This window comes from Theropithecus gelada, chromosome 6 (assembly GCF_003255815.1).
Source record: "Theropithecus gelada isolate Dixy chromosome 6, Tgel_1.0, whole genome shotgun sequence".
Lineage (NCBI taxonomy): Eukaryota > Metazoa > Chordata > Mammalia > Primates > Cercopithecidae > Theropithecus > Theropithecus gelada.
The window spans coordinates 112,158,434-112,184,325 of record NC_037673.1 but is presented as its reverse complement, the minus strand read 5'-3'; the positions used below and the strand labels follow the sequence as shown (position 1 = coordinate 112,184,325).

At 36.8% G+C, this 25,892-nt stretch overlaps 1 protein-coding gene across 10 annotated transcripts in view; it reads right to left on the bottom strand.

Moving 5' to 3' along the window:
* AP3S1 (adaptor related protein complex 3 subunit sigma 1) overlaps nucleotides 1–25,892 on the bottom strand; it is a 71,327-nt gene that overhangs the window by 21,556 nt on the left and 23,879 nt on the right. For 9 of the 10 annotated variants that reach the window (XR_003119770.1, XR_003119771.1, XM_025387019.1 and 6 more), the window contains exon 3: nucleotides 22,550–22,661. The exons of the other annotated variant lie outside the window; for it this stretch is intronic. Coding sequence is in view for 7 of the 9 variants with exons in the window: in XM_025387019.1 (XP_025242804.1) it covers nucleotides 22,550–22,661 (112 nt within the window). In the remaining 2 variants the exon portion in view is untranslated. The remainder of the gene's footprint in view (nucleotides 1–22,549; nucleotides 22,662–25,892) is intronic. 10 annotated transcript variants of the gene reach the window in all.

The following is a 25,892-nucleotide window of genomic DNA, read 5'->3' as shown; positions in this document are numbered from 1 at the left end:
CTCGTAACCATCCTTCTACTCTCTATGTCCATAACTTCAATTGTTTTGATTTTTAGATCCTAAAATTAAGTAAGAACATACAATATTTGTCTTTCTGTATCTGGCTTCTTTCACTTAACGTAATGATCTCCAGTTCTATCCATCCATGTTGTTGCAAATGACAATATCATTCTTTTTGCTAGTACTCCATTGTGTATATGTACCGCATTTTCTTTATCTATTATTCATCTGCTGATGAACACTTAGGTTGCTTCCAAATCTTGGATATTCTACACAGAGCTGCAACAAATATGGGAGTGCAGACATCTCTTTGATATACTGATTTCTTTTCTTTTGAATATATACCCAGCAGTGAGCTGGATCCTATGGTAGCTCTATTTTTAGTTTTCTGAGGAACCTCCAAACTGCTCCCCATGGTGGTTGTGCTAATTTACGTTCTTACCAAGTGTACAAGGGTTCCCTTTTCTCCACAACCTTGCCAGCATTTATTATTGCCTGACTTTGCATATAAGACATTTTAACTGGGATGAAATGATATCTCACTGCAGTTTTGATTTACATTTCTCTGATGATCAATGATGTTGAGCACCTTTTCACGTGCCTGTTTGGCATTTGTATGTCTTCTTTTGAGAAACGTCTATTCAAATCTTTTGCTGATTTTTTGGTTGAATTATTAGGGTGCATGCAAATCTGAAATCCAGTGGGGGAGTCAAATCTTAAAGCTCCAAAATGATCTCCTTTGACTCCATATCTCACATCCAGGTCACACTGACGCAAGAAGTGGGCTCCCACAGCCTTGGGCAGCTCCAACCCTGTGGCTTTGCAGGGTACAGCCTCCCTCCTGGCTGCTTTCACAGGCTGGTGTTGAGCGTCTATGGCTTTTCCAGGCACACAGTGCAAGCTATCAGTGGATCTATCATTCTGGCGTCTGGAGGATGATGGCCCTCTTCTCACAGCTCCATGAGGCAGTGCCCCAGTACGGACTCTGCGTGGTGGCTCTGACCCTACATTTCCCTTCCACACTGCCCTAGCAGAGGTTCTCCATGAGGGTCCCACCCATCTGTATCCTTTGTAATATTCTTTATAATAAGTGGGTAAATGTGTTTCCCTGAGTTCTGTAAAGTGCTCTGGGAAATTAATCGAACTGAGGAGGGGGGTCACAAGAATCCCAATTTACCATCACTCAATCAGAAGTACAGGTCACAACCTACTACTTGCAACTGGCATCTGAAGTGGGGGCAGCCTTGTGGGACTGTGTCATGGGATCTGATACTATCCCCACGTAGACACTGTCAGCACTGAATTATAGGACATCCAGCAGGAGAACTGCTTGGTGTGTCGGGAACAAACTCCCACACATCTGGTGTCAGATGTATTGTATTGAGTGACTGGGGTGGTAGAGGCGAAAAACCATCTTGTATTTTCCTTTTACAACAGGTCAGCCACAAGTGAGATTTTAGTTTAATTTTTTGGTAGGTAAAAAATTAGTATCATTTAGTACCCACCCAAACTCCCAACTTTATTTATTTCTCCTCAAGGCCCTGGTGACACAGTACCTGAAATGACTTTATTCATTCTAACTAATTCAGATACATTTTTCCTCTTTGATACAACAGACTCCTGTTATGAGGACTGAATGGGGTAATGCTGCTTGAACACAGAGTAAGCAATGAACATATATTAACTTTTTGGAGCAAGTAATAATAGGAGTGAAAAGAGGAAAATTCTCGCTGTTACCAGGGCAGCCCTCATGAAATAGTTGGGAAAGTTCTTTTTCTTACTGTTTTGCTTTAGACCCCTATTAATAGGCACATGTGCTCAAAGAAACTAGACAGCCTGGGATGATACCAGGGCTCCGGAAACAACTCAAGTTACTGGTGACATTTCCATTGAGAAAGAAGAAAATATTTACTTTGAAAATAGTCTTTAACTTAGAAATCATTTGAATACCTATTTAGAAAATCATAGTTAAAAGTTATGGAAAATAAAGCCATTTAAGTTCTACCCCCTGCTTAAATTTTTACTTAAGTGTAACATACACATAGAAAAGTACAAAAATCATAACATATAACATAAATTTTCTGTATAATCAACACTCAAATCATGTTTTAACATTACTAACATTATAGAAGCCTTCTCAGAGTCCATCAGTCACTATCAACCATCAAAGGTAACCAATACCCTACTTTCTAACACTATGAATACATTTTATCTATGTCTGAACCATATTAAAATGAGATCATAGGATATATGCTCTTTTGTGAGTGGCTTCTTCATTGTTATCTTTGTGAGATTTATTCAGGTTATTACATAATACAACAGCTAATCATTCTTAGTTGTACAGTATGCCATTGAATTAGAATATCACAATGTGTCCACTCTACTGGTGATATAAATTTGGGTTGTTTCCAGTATGGTGCCATTACAATTAGTACTGTTAGAAACATTTCTTACACATCTTTTGGTGAACATATATATATACACATATCTACTGATTACATACTCAGAATAGAACTCCTAGGTCAAAGAGTCGTGTAGGTTAAGCTTTAGTATATAGTGCCAAATAGACTTTCAAAACAATTATGCACACTCAGACTTTAAACAGCAGTATATGAGAGTTTCTGCAGTTCTATAACCTTGTGACCACCTTATGTTACCCATCTTTTAACTTTAACCATACTCAACAGTGTGTGGCGGTATATGATGATATTAACTTGTACTTCTCTGATATAAGACTGTGTACCATTTCATCTGTATTACCCATTTAGATATCCATTTTCATAAAGCCTGTTCAAGATTTCTGCTCATTTTCTATTGGTCTTTTTATCATTATTTTTTCTTAAACATGGTCTCACTATGTTGCCCAGGCTGGTCTCAAACTCCTGGGCTCAAGCAATCTTTCCACCTCAGACACCTGAGTAGCTGGGATTAAAGTGGTCTGTATTTTCTTACTGATGTATAGGAATTCTTTATATATTCTAGCTACAGTCTTTTGTCATATGTATTACAAATATCTTTGCCAGTTCAGTGGCTTGCCTTTTCATTCCAAGAGCAGAAATTTTCCATTCCAATAAAATCCATTTTTTCAGTTTTTTTTCTTTATAGTTAATATTGTTTTATGTCCACTTTAAGGAATCTTGGCCTATAGCAAGGTCAGGAAAGAGATTCACTCAGAAGAAAACAAAAGCTTTATTATTTTACTCTTCAAGTTTGGACCAAATTTATCTGAAATTGATTTTTGTGTATGATGTGGAGTGGTCTTACTTGATTTTAAATCATTATTAGATTTACTAATCAGAATACAATTTCCAGTATGCCTTTATTTTTTCTTTCTTAATTTTTCTAGTTCCATTGATTACCTACATGTTGCAGTCATCCTTTTTTAACTGTTAGAAGACCATCCTGGTAAAAATGCTGTCTAAATAGTTCCCCTTCACTTACATGTATTTATAAAAGATCAGCAGAACCTACTAAATGTGCAGATTATACTGGGCAAAAAAGAAAAAAAAAGTTTGTGATAGCATTAAGTGTGCCTCTGGTAAACTAGGGAGTGGTAAAAAATATGGGTTGCCTATACAGACAGTACAGTACTGTGTTGAGGATACATGCTTTGAAACCAGGAAGACATACGTGGCTTCAAATCCCTGCTCTGTGGCCTTAAGTATCATTTCACTCCTTTAAATCTCAGAACTATCAGATAGAGATAAAAGTACCTACTTTTCTGGATTATCATAAAAATTGAGTTAAACAATTTAGATCGAGGGCCCAGCATAGTTCCAAAGACCCATTTAATAAATGGCAGCCAGAATTATTTATCTGGCTGTTCAAATTACATGATAATTATAAAATTAAAATAGAAATAGAAAATTGTAATTCTGCTGATAAATACTGATATAAAACGAAGATGACTACATGCCACAACCACCAAGACACTGTGATTTGTTAACTTAGAAAGGAAAAATGCTGTCCACATTTAATTCAGAACAATACCAAGTGTAAAAAAATGTGAATACTATAAAAAAAGTATACCCTGCAGCAAAATGTCATTATAACTGCATGTTCTTAATTTATGAAAAAAAATCTTAAAATTTAAAGCACTCAGATACTATGTTCAGTTTTAAAAAATCAAAAACCTTCTTCAAAAGACTTTCTATTAATTTTCTTTTGATTTAGCAAAAATTATTTGATATAATTAGAAATCTAGAGCCCTAAGGTCCATACACACTGATGATCTGTTACATGGACAAGGCCAACAAAAAACAAATAAACGACAATCTGAAGTGAAGAAATTAGGGGAAAAAATTAGAGTCTTGATGGTTCTAACCATAACAACAACAAAATTGCTGTTGCATTATTATTTCACAAGGAGAAAGATAAAAGGAGGTAAGACCTAGAAGTGTCATAGTAAATAGCACCCTCTTGTGTCTCAATTTTAAAATGATATAAAGTTTAAAGACAATTTCAATATAACAGGTATCTAACCACTACTGAGTAGCTATTCAGGTGCCAGGGATATAAAACCAAAGACCTAAACTCTGTCTTCAAGGAATTCAAAAGCTGGTGGGAGAAAAATTACTTCTAATTTACAAAAAAGAATAATATTTTAAATTGTCCTGCATTTTAATTACCTAGTATTCAAAAAATAAATATAAAAAATAAATAGATTCTGAATAATGCCTCCTCCAAATATTAACAGTTCTCCTTTCCCATGCTATTCTAGTTATAAAACATTCTTGTGTTTTCTTTGTCTTTACATCCAAGCCATAAACAGTGACCTATATATCCAGGCTACAAAGAGTAACAGGTATCTATTATGTGGCAGCTTAGTACTGAGTACTCAAGAGCACAAACTTTAGCATGCGTATACTCAAATTCTAGCTTTGCCTCTAACTCTGAGATCCAGGGCAAGTTATTTAACACTAAGCCTCAGTTTCTTATCTGAGCATAATAATGGTACTTATATTATAGAGTTGTTTTAGGGATTAAGTGAATAAATATAAAGGGCTTAAAACAATGTCCCACAAAAGAAAACACTCAATACACATTAGCTAGTATTATAAAACAAACACATGGAGAAATAAAAATGTACACAAGATAAAATAAAAATATCACAAATTACCCTTAAACAATACCACTTATTTGGCAGACCCCCTTTCAAGTTTCTAAGTCAAAAAAATTTTGCTTCTCGGTTTAGAAATTTCTGTTAAAATTCAGGAGGAACATATCCTGCTGTTTTGAACCTACAATAATAAATGAAATAAAAAAGGGTTACACTGACATGTTATAAGATAGGAAAAGTCTTCAGTGCAAAAATTGGAGGCATAAATTTAAGGATACTAATATGCTGAAGCAAAAAAAATTTTTTTTCATCACCAGCAAGATGTTCTAGAGAGAAACATCTTGGTTTAACTCAAACCAATAACTAAAAAATACCATTACAAATACTGAATGTACCAACAGGTCTAGGGAAGACAAACTGAACTTAAAATCAGATCATTTATCTTTGAAGAACAATTATGAATGTAGCCTAGGTACACTCTCCAATATGTACTACTGCATGTACTATTAAGAATCTTTTAAAGTATGGTGTTCAAGATATGTAAATAGCACTTGACTCAACATATGACTGCATTCTGGACTGGATTTCTACTACACCTCACTTGGACACTCACATGCCAGTGATGACAATGTTAGCAAAAACAGTCATTTAATGGGCATTTACTATGTATCATGCACTTAACACACAATGAACTCTTAATGTCAATATAGAGAAATTAAGAGTTGAAGAAAGGACCATCTATCTTCTGTATCACGTCATAATAATTCTGAAAGAGTTTACATTAATGATTCTTTCTCTGTGGTTTACAGAAAGTTAACGATAGTAACAGCTAGCATTTACTTGGTACAGTTGATCTTTGAACAACAGGGGGATTGGGATGCTGACTCTCCACACAGTTGAAAATCTGTGTACAACTTTTGACTCACTAAAAACCTAACTACTAATGGCCTGTTGCTGACCAGAAGACTTATCGATAACATAAACAGTCAATTAGTACATTTTTTGTTGTATGTATTATATACTGTCATCTTACAATAAAACAAGCTGGAGAAAAAATGTTATTAAGAAAATAGTGAGGAAGAGAACATATATTTACTATTCATTTAGTGGAAATAGTTCATCATAAAGATCTTTATCTTCGTCTTCACATTGAGTACACTTAGGAAGACGAGGGGTTGGTTTTGCTGTCTCAGGGGTGGCAGAGATGGAAGAAGTGGAGGAGGTGGAATGGGAGGCACGAGAGGCAGGTACACTCAGTGTAATCTTTATTTTAAAAAATCTGTGTATAAGTTGACCCACACAGTTCATACCTGTGTTGTTCAAGAGTCAACTCTACGTAGTATTGTGGCATTAACACTGTTCCGAGTGCTTTAAGTATTTTATTTGAGCCTTCACAGTAATCCCATAAGGCAACTACTTTTATCATCAACCATTTGCAGAAGAGTAATCTAAAGCAAAAGGTTAACTACTAACACTTAATGGTAGAGTCCTGATTCAAATCTCAAAAATCTAATTCCAGAACCGACATCAACAACAAATAATATATTATTTCTAATGTAGTAAGAAGCGATCATTTAGAAAATATGGAAAATACAGAAAAGTATAAAGCAAAAATCTGAACTGTCCATACAGCACCCACAAAAATCTACTGTTAACAGTTAAAATCTCATTCATAACTTCCTTTCAAGTGAAGAAATAGAAAAAGAAGTAACTACAAACACAGGCTTTTCACACCATTCTTTAAAGTGTTTCGGCTGCCTAAATCAAATGATAAATTTCAAGGAGAATAAAAGAAGTTAACAAAAGGATTCAACACGATGATGGTTAATATTAGGTGTTAACTTGATTGAAGGATGCCTAGATAGCTGGTAAAGTACTCTTTCTGGACGTGTCTGTGAGGGTGTTGCCAGAGGAGACTGACATTTGAGTCAGTGGACTGGGAGAGGAAGACCTGCCCTCAGTGTGGGTGGGCACCATCCAACTGGCTGCCAGCATGGCTAGAACAAAGCAGGCAAAAGAAGGTGAAATAACCTTGCTTGCTGAGTCTACTGGCTTTCATCTTTCTCCCACACTGATTGCTTCCTTTGGTTCCTCCTGCCCTAAAACATCAGACTCCAGGTTCTTCAGCCTTTGGACTCTTGGTTTTACACCATGGTTTGCCAGGGGACTCTCCGGCCTTTGGCCACAGACTGAAGGCTGCACTGTTGGCTTCCATGTTTTTGAGGCTTTTGGACTCAGACTGAGCCACTACTGGCTTCTTTCTTCCCCAGCTTGCAGACGGCCTACTGTGGGACTTTGCCTTGTGACTGTGTGAGCCAATTCTCCCTAATAAACTGACTCCCTTTCATATATACATATATCCTATCAGTTCTATCTCTCTGGAGGACACTGACTAATACAGATGGAAAGTCATTAATGTGTCTTTGGAACCAGGAGGAAGACACTGAAATACTCAAGAAAGCAGAAGAAACGGAAATACAACTCATGTAGTAAATGATGTTGGCCATAATGTTAGTGCAGACTTCTGGAAGTAGAAAGAAGTAATATTAGTTAAGTTCATATTATTAAGTCATAGGGCTATGATTTCAACCCAGGAAGAACTTTGAGATCAACAGTTTTTCTATGTGATAGAATGTCTGTATCAGTGTTCCTATTAGTGTGTTTGCAAAGAATCAATCTTGAATCAGGCCAGGGCCTCTCAAGTCAACATATAATAACCTCAGAAACTAGGAAAAAAAACGCTTGCCTTACTAGTTAAGTGATTTTTTAATCCAGAAAGATTTAAAGTAACAGAGATTATGATGTGAACCTATAATATTAGTATTTTCATGTTAAGTTTAGAAAGAATCTATATAGTTGATATTTAAATACTTACACCTTAAAAAAAGTGGTATCATAAGAATACTTAATAGACTAGGCTTTTATAAATCTAAATTTCAACGTAAACCTGAATATCCAATTGGAATGGGTTGTTTTTTCTTTCTTTTTTTTTTTTTTTTGAGATGAAGTCTCACCCTGTCGCCCAGGCTGGAGTGCAAAGGTGTGATCTCAGCTCATGGCAACCTCCACCCCCCCAGGGTTCAAGCGATTCTCCTGCCTCAGCCTCCCAAGTAGCTGGGTACAGGCGCACACCACCATGCCCAGCTAATTTTTTGTATCTTTAGTAGAGATGGGGTTTCACCACGTTGGCCAGGCTTGTCTCAACCTCCTCAAACCTCATGATCCACCTGCCTTTTTAAGCTGAAATATAAAGGAAAACTTGCCTACATTGATTGATGTATTAGAATGTTTAAGATAACTTAAGAATCACCATAATACATGAACTTCTAAAAATTAATTTGAGATATTTAAAAATTTGAGAAAGTTTGCCAAAATATGAGCATAAAAATAAAACATAATACATATATAAATTCAGTTTAAAATACAGGTACTCCTTGCTTTATATGGTACCATGTTAATGGATCTCAGCAACCACTGAACCGTGCAAAGTGATAAACATGGTTCCTGCAAACATGAATTATTACCATGGTATTCTGCAAAGCGAGGACTGCTTGTACTATAGGAAGCTTAATTATGTTTCAGTCCCTCCATTTAAGTGACTGAATTTGATTTGTATGTTGAATTTCTAAGAAAGAACCGGGTTTATGAATTTGTAAGGTTAATAAGTATTAATTTTAAAAATGAAAGTAAACTATGAATAATTTCTTTCTGTGTACAAAACTACTCATGAGAACATTTTTTAAAGCTTATATTGACATAAATTGCCAAAACTATATTTAAACTCCCAAGCAAAAGCTGATTTTTAAAATGGTATTTGGCCTAAAAATACATTCTTCTACCTATAGTTGAATATGGTATGATTGATATTTTGAGCAGTGACTTAAAAAGAGTAAAAATATTACAAAGGAGGTGGCTGGCAAGATGGCCGAATAGGAACAGATCCAGTCTGCAGCTCCCAGCAAGATCAACGCAGAAGGCAGTTGATTTCAGCATTTCCAACTGAGGTACCTGGCTCATCTCATTAGGACTGGCGAGACAGTGAGTGTAGCCCAGGAAGGGTGAGCAGAAGCAGGGTGGGGCATTGCCTCACCCGGGAGGCGTAAGGGGTTGGGGAACTCCCTCCCGTAGCCAAGGGAAGCTGTGAGGGACTGTGCTGTAAAGGATGGTGCCACCTGGCCCCGATACCACGCTTTTCCCATGGTCTCTGCAACCTGCAGATCAGGAGATTCCCTCAGGTGCCTATACCGCCAGGTCCCTGGGTTTCAAGCACAAAACTGGGCAGCCGTTTGGGCAGACACCACGCTAGCTGCAGGAGTTTTTTGTCATACCCCAGTGGCACCTGGAACACCAGCAAGACAGAACCATTCACTCCCCCGGAAAGGGGGCTGAAGCCAGGGAGCCAAGTGGTCTATCTCGCTCAGTGGATCCCACTCCCATGGAGCCCAGCAAGCTAAGGTCCACAGGCTTGAATATTTGCTGCCAGCACAGCAGTCTGAAGTCAACCTGAGACACCGGAGCTTAGTCGGGGGAGAGGTGTCTGCCATTACTGAGGCTTCAGTAGGTGGTTTAACCCTCACAGTGTAAACAAAGCCACCTGGAAGTTCGAACTGGGCGGAGCCTACTGCAACACGGTAAAGCCACTGTGGCCAGACTGCCTCTTTAGATTACTCCTCTCTGAGCAAGGCATCTTTGAAAGAAAGGCAACAGCCCCAGTCAGGGGCTTATAGATAAGACTCCCATCTCCCTGTGACAGAGCACCTGGGGGAAGAGGTGGCTGTAGGTGCAGCTTCAGCAGACTTAAACGTTCATGCCTGCCAACTCTGAAGAGAGCAGCAATCTCCCAGCACAGTGCTTGAGCTCTGATAAGGGACAGACTGCCTCCTCAAGTAGGTCCCTGAGCCCTGTGACTCCTGACTGGGAGACACCTCCCAGCAGGGGTCAACAGACATCTCATACAGGAGAGCTCTGGCTGGCATCTGGTGGATGCTCCTCTGGGACAAACCTTCCAGAGGAAGGAACAGGCAGCAATCTTTGCTGTTCTGTAGCCTCTGCTGGTGATACCCAGGCAAACAGGGTCTGGAGTGGACCTCTAGCGAGCTCCAGAAGACCTGCAGCAGAACGGACTGTTAGAAGGAAAACTAACAAACAGAAAAGAATAGCATCAACAAGGACCATAAGGATGTCCACACAAAAACCCCATCTGAAGGTCACCAACATCAAAGGCCAAAGGTAGATAAATCCATGAAGATGAGGAAAAACCAGTGCAAAAAGTCTGAAAATTCCAAAAACTAGACCGCCTCTTCTCCTCCAAAGGACCACAATTCCTCGCCAGCAAGGTAACAAAACTGGATGGAGAACGAGTTTGACAAATTGACATAAGTAGGCCTCAGAAGGTGGGTAATAACAAACTCCTCTGAGCTAAAAGAGCATGTTCTAACCCAATGCAAGGAAGCTAAGAACCTTGAAAAAGGTTAGACAAATTGCTAACTAGAATAACCAGTTTAGAGAGGAACGTAAATGACCTGGTGGAGTTGAAAAACACAGCACGAGAACTTCATGAAGCACACACAAGTATCAATAGCCGAATCAATCAAGTGGAAGAAAGGATATCACAGATTGAAGATCAACTTAATGAAATAAAGCTTGAAGACAAGATTAGAGAAAAAGGAATGAAAAGGAACAAACAATGTCTCCAAGAAATATGGCACTATGTGAAAAGACTTAATCTGCGTTTGACTGGTGTACCTGATAGTGACAGGGAGAATGGAAGCAAGTTGGAAAACACTCTTCCGGATATTATCCAGGAGAAATTCCCCAACCTAGCAAGGCAGGCCAACATTCAAATTCAGGAAATACAGAGAACATCACAAAGTTACTCCTTGAGAAGAGCAACCCCAAGACACACAATCGTCAGATTCACCAAGGTTGAAATGAAGGAAAAAATGTTAAGCGTAGCCAGAGAGAAAGGTTGGGTTACCCACAAAGGGAAGCCCATCAGACTAACAGCGGATCTCTCTGCAGAAACTCTTCTGGCTTATAAGCCAGAAAAGAGTGGAGGCTAATATTCAACATTCTTAAAGAAAAGAATTTTCAACCCAGCATTTCATATCCAGCCAAACTAAGTTTCATAAGTGAAGGAGAAATAAAACCCTTTACAGACAAGCAAATGCTGAGAGATTTTGTCATCACCAGGCCTGCCTTACAAGAGCTCCTGAAGGAAGCACTAAATATGGAAAGGAAAAAACGGTACCAGCCACTGCAAAAACATGACAAATTGTAAAGATCATCAACACTATGAAGAAACTGTGTCAACTAACGGGCAAAATAACCAGCTGGCACCATAATGACAGGATCAGATTCACACAAAATAATATGAACCTTAAATGTAAAAGGGCTAAATACCCTAATTAAAAGACACAGGCAAATTGGATAACAAGTCAAGACCCATTGGTTTGCTGTATTCAGAAGACCCTTTCATGTGCAAAGACACACACAGGCTCAAAATAATGGGATGGAGGAATATTTACCAAGAAAATGGAAAGCAAAAGAAAGTAGGGGTTGCAATCCTTGTCTCTGATAAAACAGACTTTAAACCAACAAAGATCAAAAAAGACGAAGAAGAGCATTACATAATGGTAAAGGGATCAACGCAACAAGAAGAGCTACCTTTCCTAAATATATATATCCCGATACAGGAGCACCCAGATTCATAAAGCAAGTTCTTAGAGACATACAAAGAGATTTAGACTCCCACATAATAATAGTGGGAGACTTCAACACCCCATTGTCAATATTTGACAGATCAAGACAGAAAATAAGCAAGGATATTCAAGACATGAACTCAACTGTGGACCAAGTGAACCTAACAGACATCTACAGAACTCTCCACCCCAAATCAATAGAATATACATTCTTCTCAGCACCACATCACACTTATTCTAAAACTGACCACATAATTGGAAGTAAAATACTCACCAGCAAGTGCAAAAGAACAGAAATCATTAATGAACAGACTCTCACCACAGTGCTATATCAAATTAGAACTCAGGATTAAGAAACTCACTCAAAACCGTACGACTTCATGGAAACTCAACAACCTGCTCCAGAGTGACTACTGGGTAAATAATGAAATTAAGGCAGAAAAAAAATGAGTTCTTTGAAACCAATGAGAACAAAGATACAATGTACCAGAATCTCTGAGACACAGCTAAAGCAGTGTTTCAAGGGAAATTTATAGCACTAAAACCCCCACAGGACAAACTGGGAAAGATCTAAAATCAGCACCCTAACATCACAATTAAAAGAATTAGAGAAGCAAGAGCAAACAAATTCAAAAGCTAGTAGAAGACAAGAAATAACTAAGATCAGAGCAGAATTGAAGGAGATAGACACACGAAAAACTTTTCAAAAAAATAAATGAATCCAGGAAGTGGTTTTTTGAAAAGACTAACAAAATAGATAGACCACTAGTCAGACTAATAAAGAAGAAAAGAGAAGAATCAAATAGACACAATAAAAAATTATAAAGAGGATATAACCACTGTTCCCACAGAAATACAAACTATCATCAGAGAATACTATCAACACCTCTACGCAAATAAGCTAGATCTAGAAGAAATGGATAAATTCCTGGACATATACACCCTCCCAAGACTTAAACCAGGAAGAGGCTGAATCCCTGAACCAGACCAATAACAAGTTCTGATATTGAGGCAGTAATTAATAGCCTACCAACCAAAAAAAGTCCAGGACCAGACGGATTCACAGCTGAATTCTACCAGAGGTACAAAGAGGAGCTGGTATCATTCCTTCTGAAACTATTTCGATCAATGGAAAAAGAGGGACTCCTCCCTAACTCATTTTTTGAGGCCATCATCATCATGATATGATACCAAAGCCTGACAAAGACACAACAAAAAAAAAGAGAATTTTAGGCCAATATCCCTGATGAACATTGATGCAAAAATCCTCAATAAAATACTGGCAAACCGAATCCAGCAGCACATCAAAAAGCTTATCCACCATGATCAAGTCGGCTTCATCCCTGGGTGGCAAGGCTGGTTTAACACACGCAAATCAATAAACGTAATCCATCACATAAATAGAACCAATGACAAAAACCACATGATTATTTCAATAGATGCAGAAAAGGCCTTCGACAAAATTCAACACCCCTTCATGCTAAAAATTCTCAATAAACTACATATAGATGGAACATATCTCAATAAGAGCTATGTATCACAAAACCACAGCCAATATAATACTGAATAGGCAAAAGCTGCAAGCATTCCCTTTGAAAACTGGCACAAGACAAGGATACCCTCTCGTCATCACTCCTATTCAACACAGTATTGGAAGTTCCGGCCAGGACAATCAGGAAAGAGAAAGAAATAAAGGGTATTCAAATAGGAAGAGAGAAAGTCAAATTGCTTCTGTATGCAGATGACATGACTATATATTTAGAAAACCCCATCGTCTCAGCCCAAAATCTCCTGAAGCTGATAAGTAACTTCAGCAAAGTCTCAGGATACAAAATCAACGTGCAAAAATCACAAGCATTCCTGTACACCAATAATAGACAAACAGAGCCAAATCATGAGTGAACTCCCATTCACAATTGCTACAAAGAGAATAAAATACCTAAGAATACAACTTACAAGGGATGCGAAGGGCCTCTTCAAGGAGAATTACAAACTACTGCTCAAGGAAATAAGAGAGAACACAAACAAATGGAAAAACATTCCATGCTCATGGATAGGAAGAATCAGTATCATGAAAATGGCCATACTGTCCAACGTAATTTATAGATTCAATGCTATCCCCATCAAGCTACCATTCGCTTTCTTCACAGAATTAGAAAAAAGTACTTTAAATTTCATATGCAACCAAAAAAGAGCCTGTGTAGCCAAGACAACCTTAAACAAAAAGAATAAAGCTGGAGGCATCATGATAACCTGACTTCAAACTATATTATAAGGCTACAGTAACCCAAACAGCATGGTACTGGTACCAAAACAGGTATACACACCAATGGAACAGGACAGAGGTCTCAGAAATAATGCCACATATCTACAATCATTTGATCTTTGGCAAATCTGACATAAACAAGCAATGGGGAAAAGATTCCCAGCTTAATAAATGGTGTTTGGAAAACTGGCTAGCCATATGCAGAAAACTGAAACTGGACCCCTTCCTTACACCTTATACAAAAATTAACTCAAGATGGATTAAAAACTTAAACATAAGACCCAAAATCATAAAAACCCTAGAAGAAAACCTAGGCAATACCATTCAGGACATAGGCATGGGCAAAGACTTCATGACTAAAACTCCAAAAGCAATTGCAACAAAAGCCAAAATTGACAAATGGGATCTAATTAAACTAAAGAGCTTTTGCACAGCAAAAACAAACAAACAAACAAACAAAAAACTATCATCAGAGTGAACAGGCAGCCTACAAAATGGGAGAAAATTTTTGCAATCTATCCATCTGACAAAGGGCTAATATCCAGAATCTACAAGGAACTTAAACAAATTTACAAGGAAAAAACAAACAATCCCATCAAAAAGTGGGCAAAGGATATAAACAGACACTTCTCAAAAGAAGACATTTATGCAGTCAACACACATGAAGAAAAGCTCATCATCACTGGTCATTAAATAAATGCAAATCAAAACCACAATGAGATACCATCTCCCTCCAGTTAGAATGGCAATCATTAAAAAGTCAGGAAACAACAGATGCTGGCAAGGATGTGAAGAAACAGGAACGCTTTTAAACTGTTGGTGGGAGTGTAAATTAGTTCAACCACTGTGGAAGACAGTGCAGTGATTCTTCAAGGATCTAGAACCAGAAATATTTGACCTAGCAATCCCATTACCAGGTAAATACCCAAAGGATTATAAATCATTCTACTGTAAAGACACATGCACACGTATGTTTATTGCAGCACTGTTCACAATACCAAAGACTTGGAACCAACCCAAATGCCCATCAATGATAGACTGGATAAAGAAAATGTGGTACATATACACACCATGGAATACTATGCAGCCATAAAAAGGATGAGTTCATGTCCTTTGCAGGGACATGGATGAAGCTGGAAACCATCATTCTCAGCAAACGAACACAGGAACAGAAAGCCAAACACTGCATGTTCTCATTCATAAGTGGGAGTTGCACAATGAGAATACATGGACACACAGAGGGGAACATCACACATCGGGACTTGTCAGGGTGTGGAGGGCTAGGGGAGGAATAGCATTAGGAGATAATGCTATCCTACATCTACCTAATGTAGATGACGGGTTGATGGGTGCAGCAAACCACCATGGCATGTGCATACCTATGTAACAAACCTGCACCTTCTGCACATGTATCCCAGAACTTAAAAGTATAATAAAAAAAATATGTATCACAAAGCTTTTCCTCACAGAATTTCAACTATTAAATATTGAAGGTATGATAGAAGAAAAACCCCACCATTTGATAAACACCACAAATATTAATAATTCTTTTAGGTAAGAATGATCAATAGATACTAGGATGAATGAACAAATATATGATTAGAAAAAGTATATTTAAATAGTCTCAAATATTCCCCATAATATACTAGCACAATGGGAAAATGAAACTTTATGGTGCATAAACCTGTTGGACCCCACCTTAACCAAGTGATCGTCAGGTATCACAAGTAGTGGAACAAATGGACACCATATACCTCTTGATATGATGCACTATGGACATAACATCATTTCTGTGGCATTCTTGCCAAAAATGCACAGTCTAAATCATTATGAAGTATCAAACAAACCCAAATTGGGGAATATCAAAATAACCAGCTAGTACTCATCAAAAGGATCAGTATATGAAAGACATGAACGAAAGACAAAGTTAAAGAATTGTTACACAGTAAAGGAGATAAAGGAGACATGACAGCTAATGGAATATGTGAATTACATCCGGAATGAGAAAAGGACATTAATGGGACAACTGGCAAACTGTAAACAAGGCCTACAGATTATATAGTTGTGTATCAATGTTAATTTCTTGGGTTAATAGCTGTACTGTGGTTAATGTCAAATTTGGGGAGTCTCCCCACCATGTCCAATTCCTTCCTGAAAACCAACCATTCTACATTAGGACATGATGAATTTACCTTAAATCAAAGAAGAAGACCAACATAAGCTGAGTTTTTCTCTTAAACCTACATTGAAGGGAAGAAAATAAATTTTAAGTCACTTCCAGCTCCAAAATTCTGATTTTAAGCACTTGAGTTCTAAACTACTTCCTTCACTACTGTGAAGTAACTAAGAAGAGTGTGTCCACTATATTCTAAATCATTTGCTGGTTGTTTATATAAATTAGTTCTAATTCTTACAACAACGCTGGTGAGATAAGTATGAATATCAACACTTACAAAAAAGAAAACTGAGGAAAGATGAGACTAAGTAATTGCCTAAAGTTATACAACTGTTAGGTGACAGAGCCAAGATTCAAATCCATACTACCTGACTCTAACACCCTGACACTCTAAACTTGACACCATGATGCCTCCTAAATGAACTGCTAAGACATCAATGAAACATGTAAATTATAAGAGCAGGTATCATCAAATTTGATACCAGGATTTGATACCAGGATTTGTCACAAATAAATAGCAACATAAATAAGAATTATTATATTTGCAATTGCTGGAAATTAGACTTCTCAAGCATGAAAATAACACAGGAAAATGATGTTAGGAATCCTGCACAACTCTAACAATCTGACCCAAACTATTTTTAAAAAATTGGGAGTTGCCCAAAAATATATGAGAAACAAATCTTATTGAAAACAGAAAGTTTTAAATAACCGGGTAACACAGTATAATGTAGGAGGCGGAATTTTCCTAAAATGATCCTGGGCATTCACTTGAGTGCCTGGAAAATAAGCTCGCTAGGCCAGGGATCCCTCTTGCTCCAGCAGGAGGAACTGTACCAGAAACGCATCCTCTTCTGGGACCAGGAGTTAGTTTATCTCCAACAGGAGAGTTGCAAATTCCCATAATTTCCAAGTGCTGGACGGTTGGTTTTCCCAGGCAATTTTAAAAAACAGGTGGTACCCAAACCTACATAGCCCAAGGCTTAAACAGTATATCTGTTACCCCACCAACAAGTGTACTTTCAGGCCTACCATCATGATAGATGAGAACAATAACTGGGTGGGCCTTCATTGGCACACCACTGTATGTCAGTCAGTCAGCAGCACCTACCTCACCATAATTTGCTAGGTGATGCTGGGAAGATCAGAGACCTTTCTTCACTTAAGTATTCTTGGCTTATAAATTTCCCCAGTGAAGACTATTTCTTATCACATAAATGTGTCATATAAAATTCATTCCAAGCCATCAAACAACATACAGGATAAACAGATTCACAAATGCTTCTAACAATGAGAAAGCCAGAAAGATTAAAAAAGAAAAAACCTATTTACTTAATTCAGTTTGTGTACTAACAAAATAATATTTTATATGCCTTTCTCACAAATACATGCTTTAATGATAATATTAGCTAAAAACCACGGGCATGTTAATCATTTAGTCATGGGTTTCACATGAAATATCTTTTTTAAATGTGCACACCTACTCTGTGAGTTGGTGTTATTATTATTATCCCTGTTTTGTGGATGAGGAAAGTTAGGGTCAAAGAGGTTAAATAACTTGCCCAAAATTACATAGCTTGTATATGGCAGAGCTGAATGGTTTTAACCACTAAAAGATAATAGATAGCTTTAATTCACAGGTCTTTTCTAACAACCTCATGTCTGTAGGCAACATGTTGAAACAAGTATACTTTACAGGTAAAAAAAATTAAGGTCTATAAAGAATAAATAACTTGCTCAATATCATACTAACTTAGCATCAGCAGCCACGAATAAAATAATTCCTGAAAAGGTAGTCTAATGGTACTGTAATAATAACAAATGTTACATATGGAATTCCAGTTTAAATATACATTCTAACAACATGGTCAGAACGTATCTTTCTAAGTTTAGCTGTTAGTTCTCAATTTTGTTATCTTTTTTTTCAACTAGCTACAACTGAATAAGACTGATGCTCTGATTACTGTTATATGTGGTACAGAAAACTGTAATAGAAATTTGGAATTATCCAGTGAATTTATATGCCTCCATTATCAGCTTGGCATAATAAACTAATTAAGGACAATACGACTGCTTATAAATAACTCAACCCAACATTAATATTTGATAAACTTTTATTCTCATCCTGTAAATATTTTAACACTTCCAACTTCCAATAACAATATGCTACAACAGAAAGGACTCCTTAAAAAGCTAGCTATTAACTCTCACATATATGGCAGTTAATATCACACTAAAATGGTATATATCAATAACAAAAAGTGTCTACCCCTTTTTTCCAAACTTACAAGGAATTTTAAAAAAGAAACAAAAGAAAACAAAAACTGATAATTCATTTGGGTAGCTGGTGTAAATTCTGTGGAATACTGATGTAAATTCAGTACTGGTGGAATAGTGGTGTAAATTTCATATCGAATTTACTAATAATGCCTTCTCCCAGATTTTATACAAGATACAAACTCATATTTGGGACAACATATGCATACCTCAGAGACACTAACTCTCTGTATTAAAATATATGCTTCCAGTTATATGAATGGTATCACTTTAATATTTAAAATATCAAAATTATAAGCATAGGCTTAACAGTTATATGCTGAGTTTTCTTGATCTGTTCTCTAAAAGAATATGCAAGACCAAGAGGTTTTGATGTAATCTCTCTTGGTTTATAATTTTCCACTTTTACTTTTTACATTAAAATTGCCTTTCTCCAAACTAGAGGATGAACAAACTAAGAAAATCAGTTCTCTCTGAATAGCTATTTGATGAAACAGAAGCAGAAACAATAAGCTACTCACTTCCATCTTTGTTTATTCAACCAATATTTTTAAAGTGACTGACTCATGTATGCTCAGTACACTCCCTCTTCAGTATTTAATGAACTGTGGTAATTGAAGGGGAAAGATCACAACCAAAGAACTTCCAACATGTTTCTGGTAGTGATAGACATAGTACCTATAAGGTGAATTACAGAAATCTTCTTTTTTTGTGACACAATACATCAGCATGTGGTAACTCAGGGGTATTGTAAAAACAGCTCTAGCCTACTTTAGTAATAGGAAAATGACAAAGTCCTCCTGAAATCCTTTCTTCTATATGTTACCTAATATCAAAACAAATCATCAATGTGTGAAGCATGGCTAAAAAATTTTGCAAAACACAGAAGACAGTTTCCACTTTCCAATGAGTACACGACAGAATTTACTTCGGATATGACATATTAATAGCATGTTTGTTCTTTGAAAACTCCCCATCTAATCCCCTTTGGAGACAGAACTACCTTCTCATAACAAGATCAACCACAGTATCAAAATAATAATCAATGGTGAGGACTTAATCTCAGGACACAAGCATAAAATACTTCTGATTTACCTCTAGGAAAACACACATTTGCTTTGGTCTTTCTTAATTGCAATATTTCTATTAAATAAGAGACTAAATTTGAAATGGTACACTTTTTCCTGTTTGTCTTCCTATAATTCTAGTGGCTAGGCTCAGGTAAGTAAAAACTGTTTTGGAACACAGTGTGCATGTCTACCACTCTCTTCAGTCATGGGTAACAGAGAAATAGAAAACACAGTTCTGCATTAATTTTTTTTCTGTAAAAATATAATGCTCTCTTGACATAAGGATAAAATGAATTAACTACTCCCCTAGGTGGGATAAACTAAGAAATGTAAGAATAAACAAAGTTACAAGGCAATGCAATATATAGTCCTGATCAACCCTTCAATGTTATCAAAAGCAAGATTTGGCTTCTTTTTCTTTACTAGAAAAGCCTTGAGAAAGCAAAACAAAACTTAGCAGTGTTTCTCAAGTAGGCCCCAGGAGGAAAGTGAACATATACCCAAGGGATCTCGGGGCACCTTTCCTTCAAGCTCAAAATTTCTTTCAAGTCTCCACTTAGAGCTTTAAATATTATTAAAATTTTGTATTCTACCTCATAATATATACATGTTTACTTTCATTTCCTCATTGCCACCAATCTTCAAAACAAAGGAAAAACATATACCAGGAATATGTGCCATGATTATGTTGTGGTTTCATATAACTTTGATACGTGGCTCCTCCCAAAAACCCAGTTTAAGAATTATAGATTTAAGAGTAATGTGACAAACGAATAGATCCATTTATCATTTATCTTCTTTTTTATTTTATTAACAATGTTTTTATTTATATTTTTTGAGACAGGGTCTCACACTGTTACCTGAGCTGGAGTGAGTGGTACAATCTCAGCTCACTACAAGCCATCCTCTCTGGCTCCCGCCTCAGCCTCCCAAGTGGCCGGGACTACAGGTGCAGAACAGCATGCCTCATTAATTTTTGTAGAGATGGGGTTTTGCCATGTTGCCCAGGCTGGTCTGGAACTCCTGGGCTCAAGTGATCTGCTCAGCTCAGCCTCCCAAAGTGCTAGGATTACAGGTGTGAACTACCACACCTGGCCACAATGTTTCTATTTTTAAAGCCTTAGCCATAGTGCTAAGAATTTATTACCTAAGTTGTCTGCTTGGGTTAATTTCTTGTCTATTCTGTAACACCAACTAGAGCTCAAACCATGCCTCCTTCTTGATAACTTCAAAAGCCAATTTTATCTGTGTACTGGGAAGCAAGGTGCTAAAAGTGCTAGATATTTTAGGAGAGAGGAGACTGTATGAGTAGTCATCTAGAGGTATGGGAGAGTAAATGGACCGGGGAAACAGAAAATGATTCTTGGGTAGCATAAAGGACTCACTGAGCTAAAGGATCATTAATTTAAAGTGAGACTGGTAAACATGGTTACCTTTTTTTTCCTCTAGGTGTGTTCAGATGTATGGGTGTGGACAAGGAGTTAAGTGTACACAAGGCTATATCACTATCATGACTATGAAATTTAAGCTGGATAAGGAAAGTAAGATCAGTAAAATCAGAGACTGAAAAAAAAAACAGATTTTTAAAACTGAGGGTTCCAATAGGTCTAAACACTTCAAAACTGTGAAATTGAGATTATGGAGGGGTTACAGTTTAGACAGAGATAAAATATAGAAGTGGGTACATAGTGAGATGGAATGCAGGGCAAAATTTATCGGGAGAGAGGGGTTTCAGATTTGAAGACACCAGGATATTAGAAGAATTATACATATGAACAATGGAATCACCAAGAATTACAAAACAAGCAGTACTGGAATGAATGCCAGTAAACCAAGAACCATAATCTATTAGGAGACAATTTTCCATGGATCTTGTGTTTCTGCACATATTGTGAGCAGAGGCATGGACTGTCTTTGTTCTGGGCTATCTTTTTAAGCATGCTTGTGTATCAAACAGCCCTGGAAAATAGACAGTGTCTTCTTCCACAGCAAAGGATAGGTTTCCTTACACTCTTGGAAGAGACAGTCTCTTCCTTCCAAACAAGGGCAGACAAGCTTAGTATCCATTATAAAAGATTCCAGTTCCCTAAGCTTGGTGTTCCTTATCTGTCATTTAATCCATGGTGTGTGCAGGTATCATCTGGACCTCTTCATATCACCCCTTGGGAATCAGAGAATTCATGCAAGCAAATGCTGTCACTTTAGCTAAAGTTTTTGCTATTAGTAATAAGGTCCTTTGTCTCTGGCCCAGAAATCTCCTGTCTTCTGCCAGCATCCATGAAATTATGGAAGGTTAACTTCTTAGCTTGCAAGTAAAGCAAATCTCAGACACTTCACATTTCTTAACAAAATCTCCACTGAATGAGAGATGGAGATGAGTGATGACTATAACTAAATGGATAGAAGGTGGTATAGTCTGATAACATAAGATAAAATTCGGAGGTGTTTGAGAAGAAAGAATGGTCTGGAAAATGCAACGAGAAGCTAAGAGTACACCTCCAGGTTCAAAGGCAGAAAGAAGCAGGAGAGAAAATGGCTACTACCTGAAAGGGTTGCAGGTAGTATCATCAGGGAAGCAAGATTTAATTTAGAGCAAAATTAAAGTAATATTAACAGAAGAGGCTGAAGATAAAAAGAAATTTGCTGATGACTGACCTTGAGTTCCAGAGACTTTATGAAAGATTTTCAGGAAACACGGAGAGGTAGGTTTTAGGGTTAGTTTTGGATACATGTGTTAAGAAACCCACCAGTCTTGAGCTCCTTGCTGTAACTTACATGAGCAAGATAAAAGGTCATGATGAAATTAAGTTATGATAGTTTTAATCAGATCAAATATTTGCTTGTTTCTATGTCCTTTGACCACTTTTACCAACAAAATATCTATTATGAAATGCTTTATTTCTTACTAACATCATTTTAGAAAATTTAGAACATATAAGTTTTTAAAAATTTAAATGCCAAACTGTTATTTAAGATAGTAAGAAGCAAGTGTTAACTTACTTGAATTAGATCTAAAATGCCAAGTTCACTTTCTGAGGAATCCACACAGAAGACAAAATATAACGTTGCGTAATGTCTATAAATCAGTTTGTTGTCAGATCCTCCAATTAATCTAAATGACAAAAAAATTGTAATGTTATTGGAAACAAAATGCAAAACATTTTCATTAGCTCAAGCAAACTGACAATTTGTTTAAAAACCACTTGTCAAACGAAAGGTGACATTCAATGGCAAAGCATTTAAGTGAACTTATTCAGAGACTAGGTAAATTAAGATGGCTGTTTTCTTCAGCAATATCAAGTAAAAGAAGCCAGTGCTTAATTTCAGTTCATTCATTCATTAAACCGTTCTCTGAGTAACTACTGTGTGCCAGGTACTGGTAGTGGGGAAGGAGCAATAAACAAACATATCAGAACATCATCAGATAGTGGCAAGTGTTACACTGAGAATCAAAATACAATGATGATATATTGATGGGTTCCCTATTTCAGGCTGACTATTAAGCAAGAGTGACATTTAAGCTGAGATCTAATGATAAGGAGTTGGCTTGAAAAAAATTTAGAGAAGAGCATTTCAAGCTAAGGTAGTAAGTAATAAACGGCCATTTCATCAAGAACAAAGTATGTATGTTCAGGGAAGAGAAAAAAGGCCAGTAGATAAGAAAAGATTAGTAAATGATACAGTCAGAGAAGTAGGCAGAAATTAGATCATGGGGCATTTGTAAGTGCTTACTAGATTTAACTCCATACGTCACAGTAAGTTACACAGCTTAAGACTGATTATCAACTAGAAAAAAAAGAAGAATGACACTTCTTAAGTTTTGGATAGATTCACCATCAAGATCTCTTCCAGAATTACATTGTTTTGAAATATAAATGCAAGAAAACTAAGCTAGGATACTAAATTCTTTAATGAAATACTTTTATTTATAATGACTGGAATTTTAGTATTTTAAAAATAGTAATTTAGGAATCATTCCAAACATCTTATAATTTTCTAAATATAGTTTAGCTATTTCATAGTTAAGTTCGCAATAATGAATTCACCTTCTTAAAAGACCTCTAAACACTTAACATAATTTACAATCAAGGTTATATGAAACCAAAAGTAAACTAACATCCATCCCAACAGAATATAGGAAAATGGCATTTCTTTCTCTCTCTCTCTCTCTTCTTTCTTTTTGAGACAGAGTTTCACTGTGTCACCCAGGCTGTGACAGAGCCTGGGTGGCGCTATCTCAGCAGCCTCCGCCTCCTGGCTTCAAGCCACTAAAGTAGCTGGGATTACAAGCGCGCACCACCACACCCGGCTGATTTTTGTACTTTTAGTAGAGATGGGGCTGGTCTCGAACTCCTGAGCTCAGGAGATCTGCATGCCTAGGCCTCCCAAAATGCTAGGATTACAGATGTGAGCCACCATGCCCGGGCAGCATCTATTTTTTATGCAGTAAAAATAATACTAAACTTACAAGTTCTGTAGAAACAACTTCTCAAGGTATATACTACTTCTATGTCCTCTAATAGCAAAAGGAGAAATGATCTTTGACAAGAATAAAAATTTCCTACTATCCTAGATACTCCTCTAGAGAAGATATTTAATTTAAAAATATCTACATGCAATTTAAAGATTCTGAGAGTGTATTTATAGACTGTGACTGCAATTGTTCCCTGAAAGAGGTAAAAAGAATACAAATAGGAGGCTTCACTTCATTCTGAAACAGAAATTTAGTGATTATCTTAAAATTTTGCTTTACTTTAAAAGGAGAGCAAACTTCTGAAGAATATAAGTTTCAAAGAGGCCATTAATGCTATTAAAAGCAAGCAAAAATATTAATGTGGCAAGTATATATTTTACCTTTAAAAATATAATTTTATCTTTAAGCTATAGTATAATACTGATAAAAATTCCTGTACAGAATGCAATACATCATATACAACCACAGGATTGAGAAATCCTGTTAGTCCAAATAACTCATTTTATAGAGGAGAAAACTGAGGCCCAAGAATTTAAGTGACCTGTCCAAGAAAATCAGCCTCTTAGTAACAAAACTAGGATTAAACTAGATGTGTAGCCTCATCTTTGCTGCAATATTTGCTTTCTATTTTTTGTAAGGTTAAAAAAGAACAATCACAATTTCAAGCCACAATTTCTATTTCAAATAGCACCCTAGTTAGATTAATCAGGTTCTTACTTCTAAATGCAGTACACACTGTGCTGGGTGGTAAGTTTCCTAGGAGATAAGAAATCAAGAGGCTAGGATGAGAGGAAGTGACAGTAATGTCAAAGACAACTAAAGTTGAATCAATACAAGTAAAATTCAAAAACAGAAGCAGGTACACTTGTCTCAATTATTAAATTAGAAGCCTTGAGTTAACAGAAACATTTTTAAGTATGTATTGGACATTTAAGGACAGCATGATATAACCTTTTAGGAAACCCAAGTTAAGTGTTCCACATGATAAAAAGTAACTTATGACCATGGATTCCCTGTTATCCAGAGTATTTCTCATCCATCATACACATTAAAATACAGAAAATTCTAGGTTTCTCTGACTGATTCATGTTTCAGAACAAACTGTTTTCATGGAAGCTATTAGTTTAAAAGTATTTATTTGTAATATTTGGCAATATTCTTATTCATTTTAAAATAGAAAAATCGATTAGCTGAATTAGGTATATTTGAAAAACAGACTTCAGTATTGTAATAGTAAAATAAAAAATGTAATCTAGGCCGGGCGCGGTGGCTCAAGCCTGTAATCCCAGCACTTTGGGAGGCCGAGACGGGCGGATCACGAGGTCAGGAGATCGAGACCATCCTGGCTAACACAGTGAAACCCCGTCTCTACTAAAAATACAAAAAAAACTAGCCGGGCGAGGTGGCGGGCGCCTGTAGTCCGAGCTACTCCGGAGGCTGAGGCAGGAGAATGGCGCAAACCCGGGAGGCGGAGCTTGCAGTGAGCTGAGATCCGGCCACTGCACTCCAGCCCGGGCTACAGAGCAAGACTCCGTCTCAAAAAAAAAAAAAAAAATGTAATCTAATTTTTATGCACATTCACACAAAGGAATACTCTATAGTCATTAAAAAGAATAAGCTTGTCCTAGATGTGTTTATATGCAAAGTTTTTGAACATACTGAGAACCAGCAACATGCAAATGAGCATATAAGCGTAATCTCATAAATAAAAATTTCAAGATTGTATGTTAGTCAACACATATAACATACTTCATATGTTAGTCTATACAAACAATTTTCTAGAAGGATACACAAGAAATTGGGTAGAAGGACTAAGGTTGAGAGATTCTTATTTTACATTTTATACTTCCCTGTAATGTTGGAATTTTT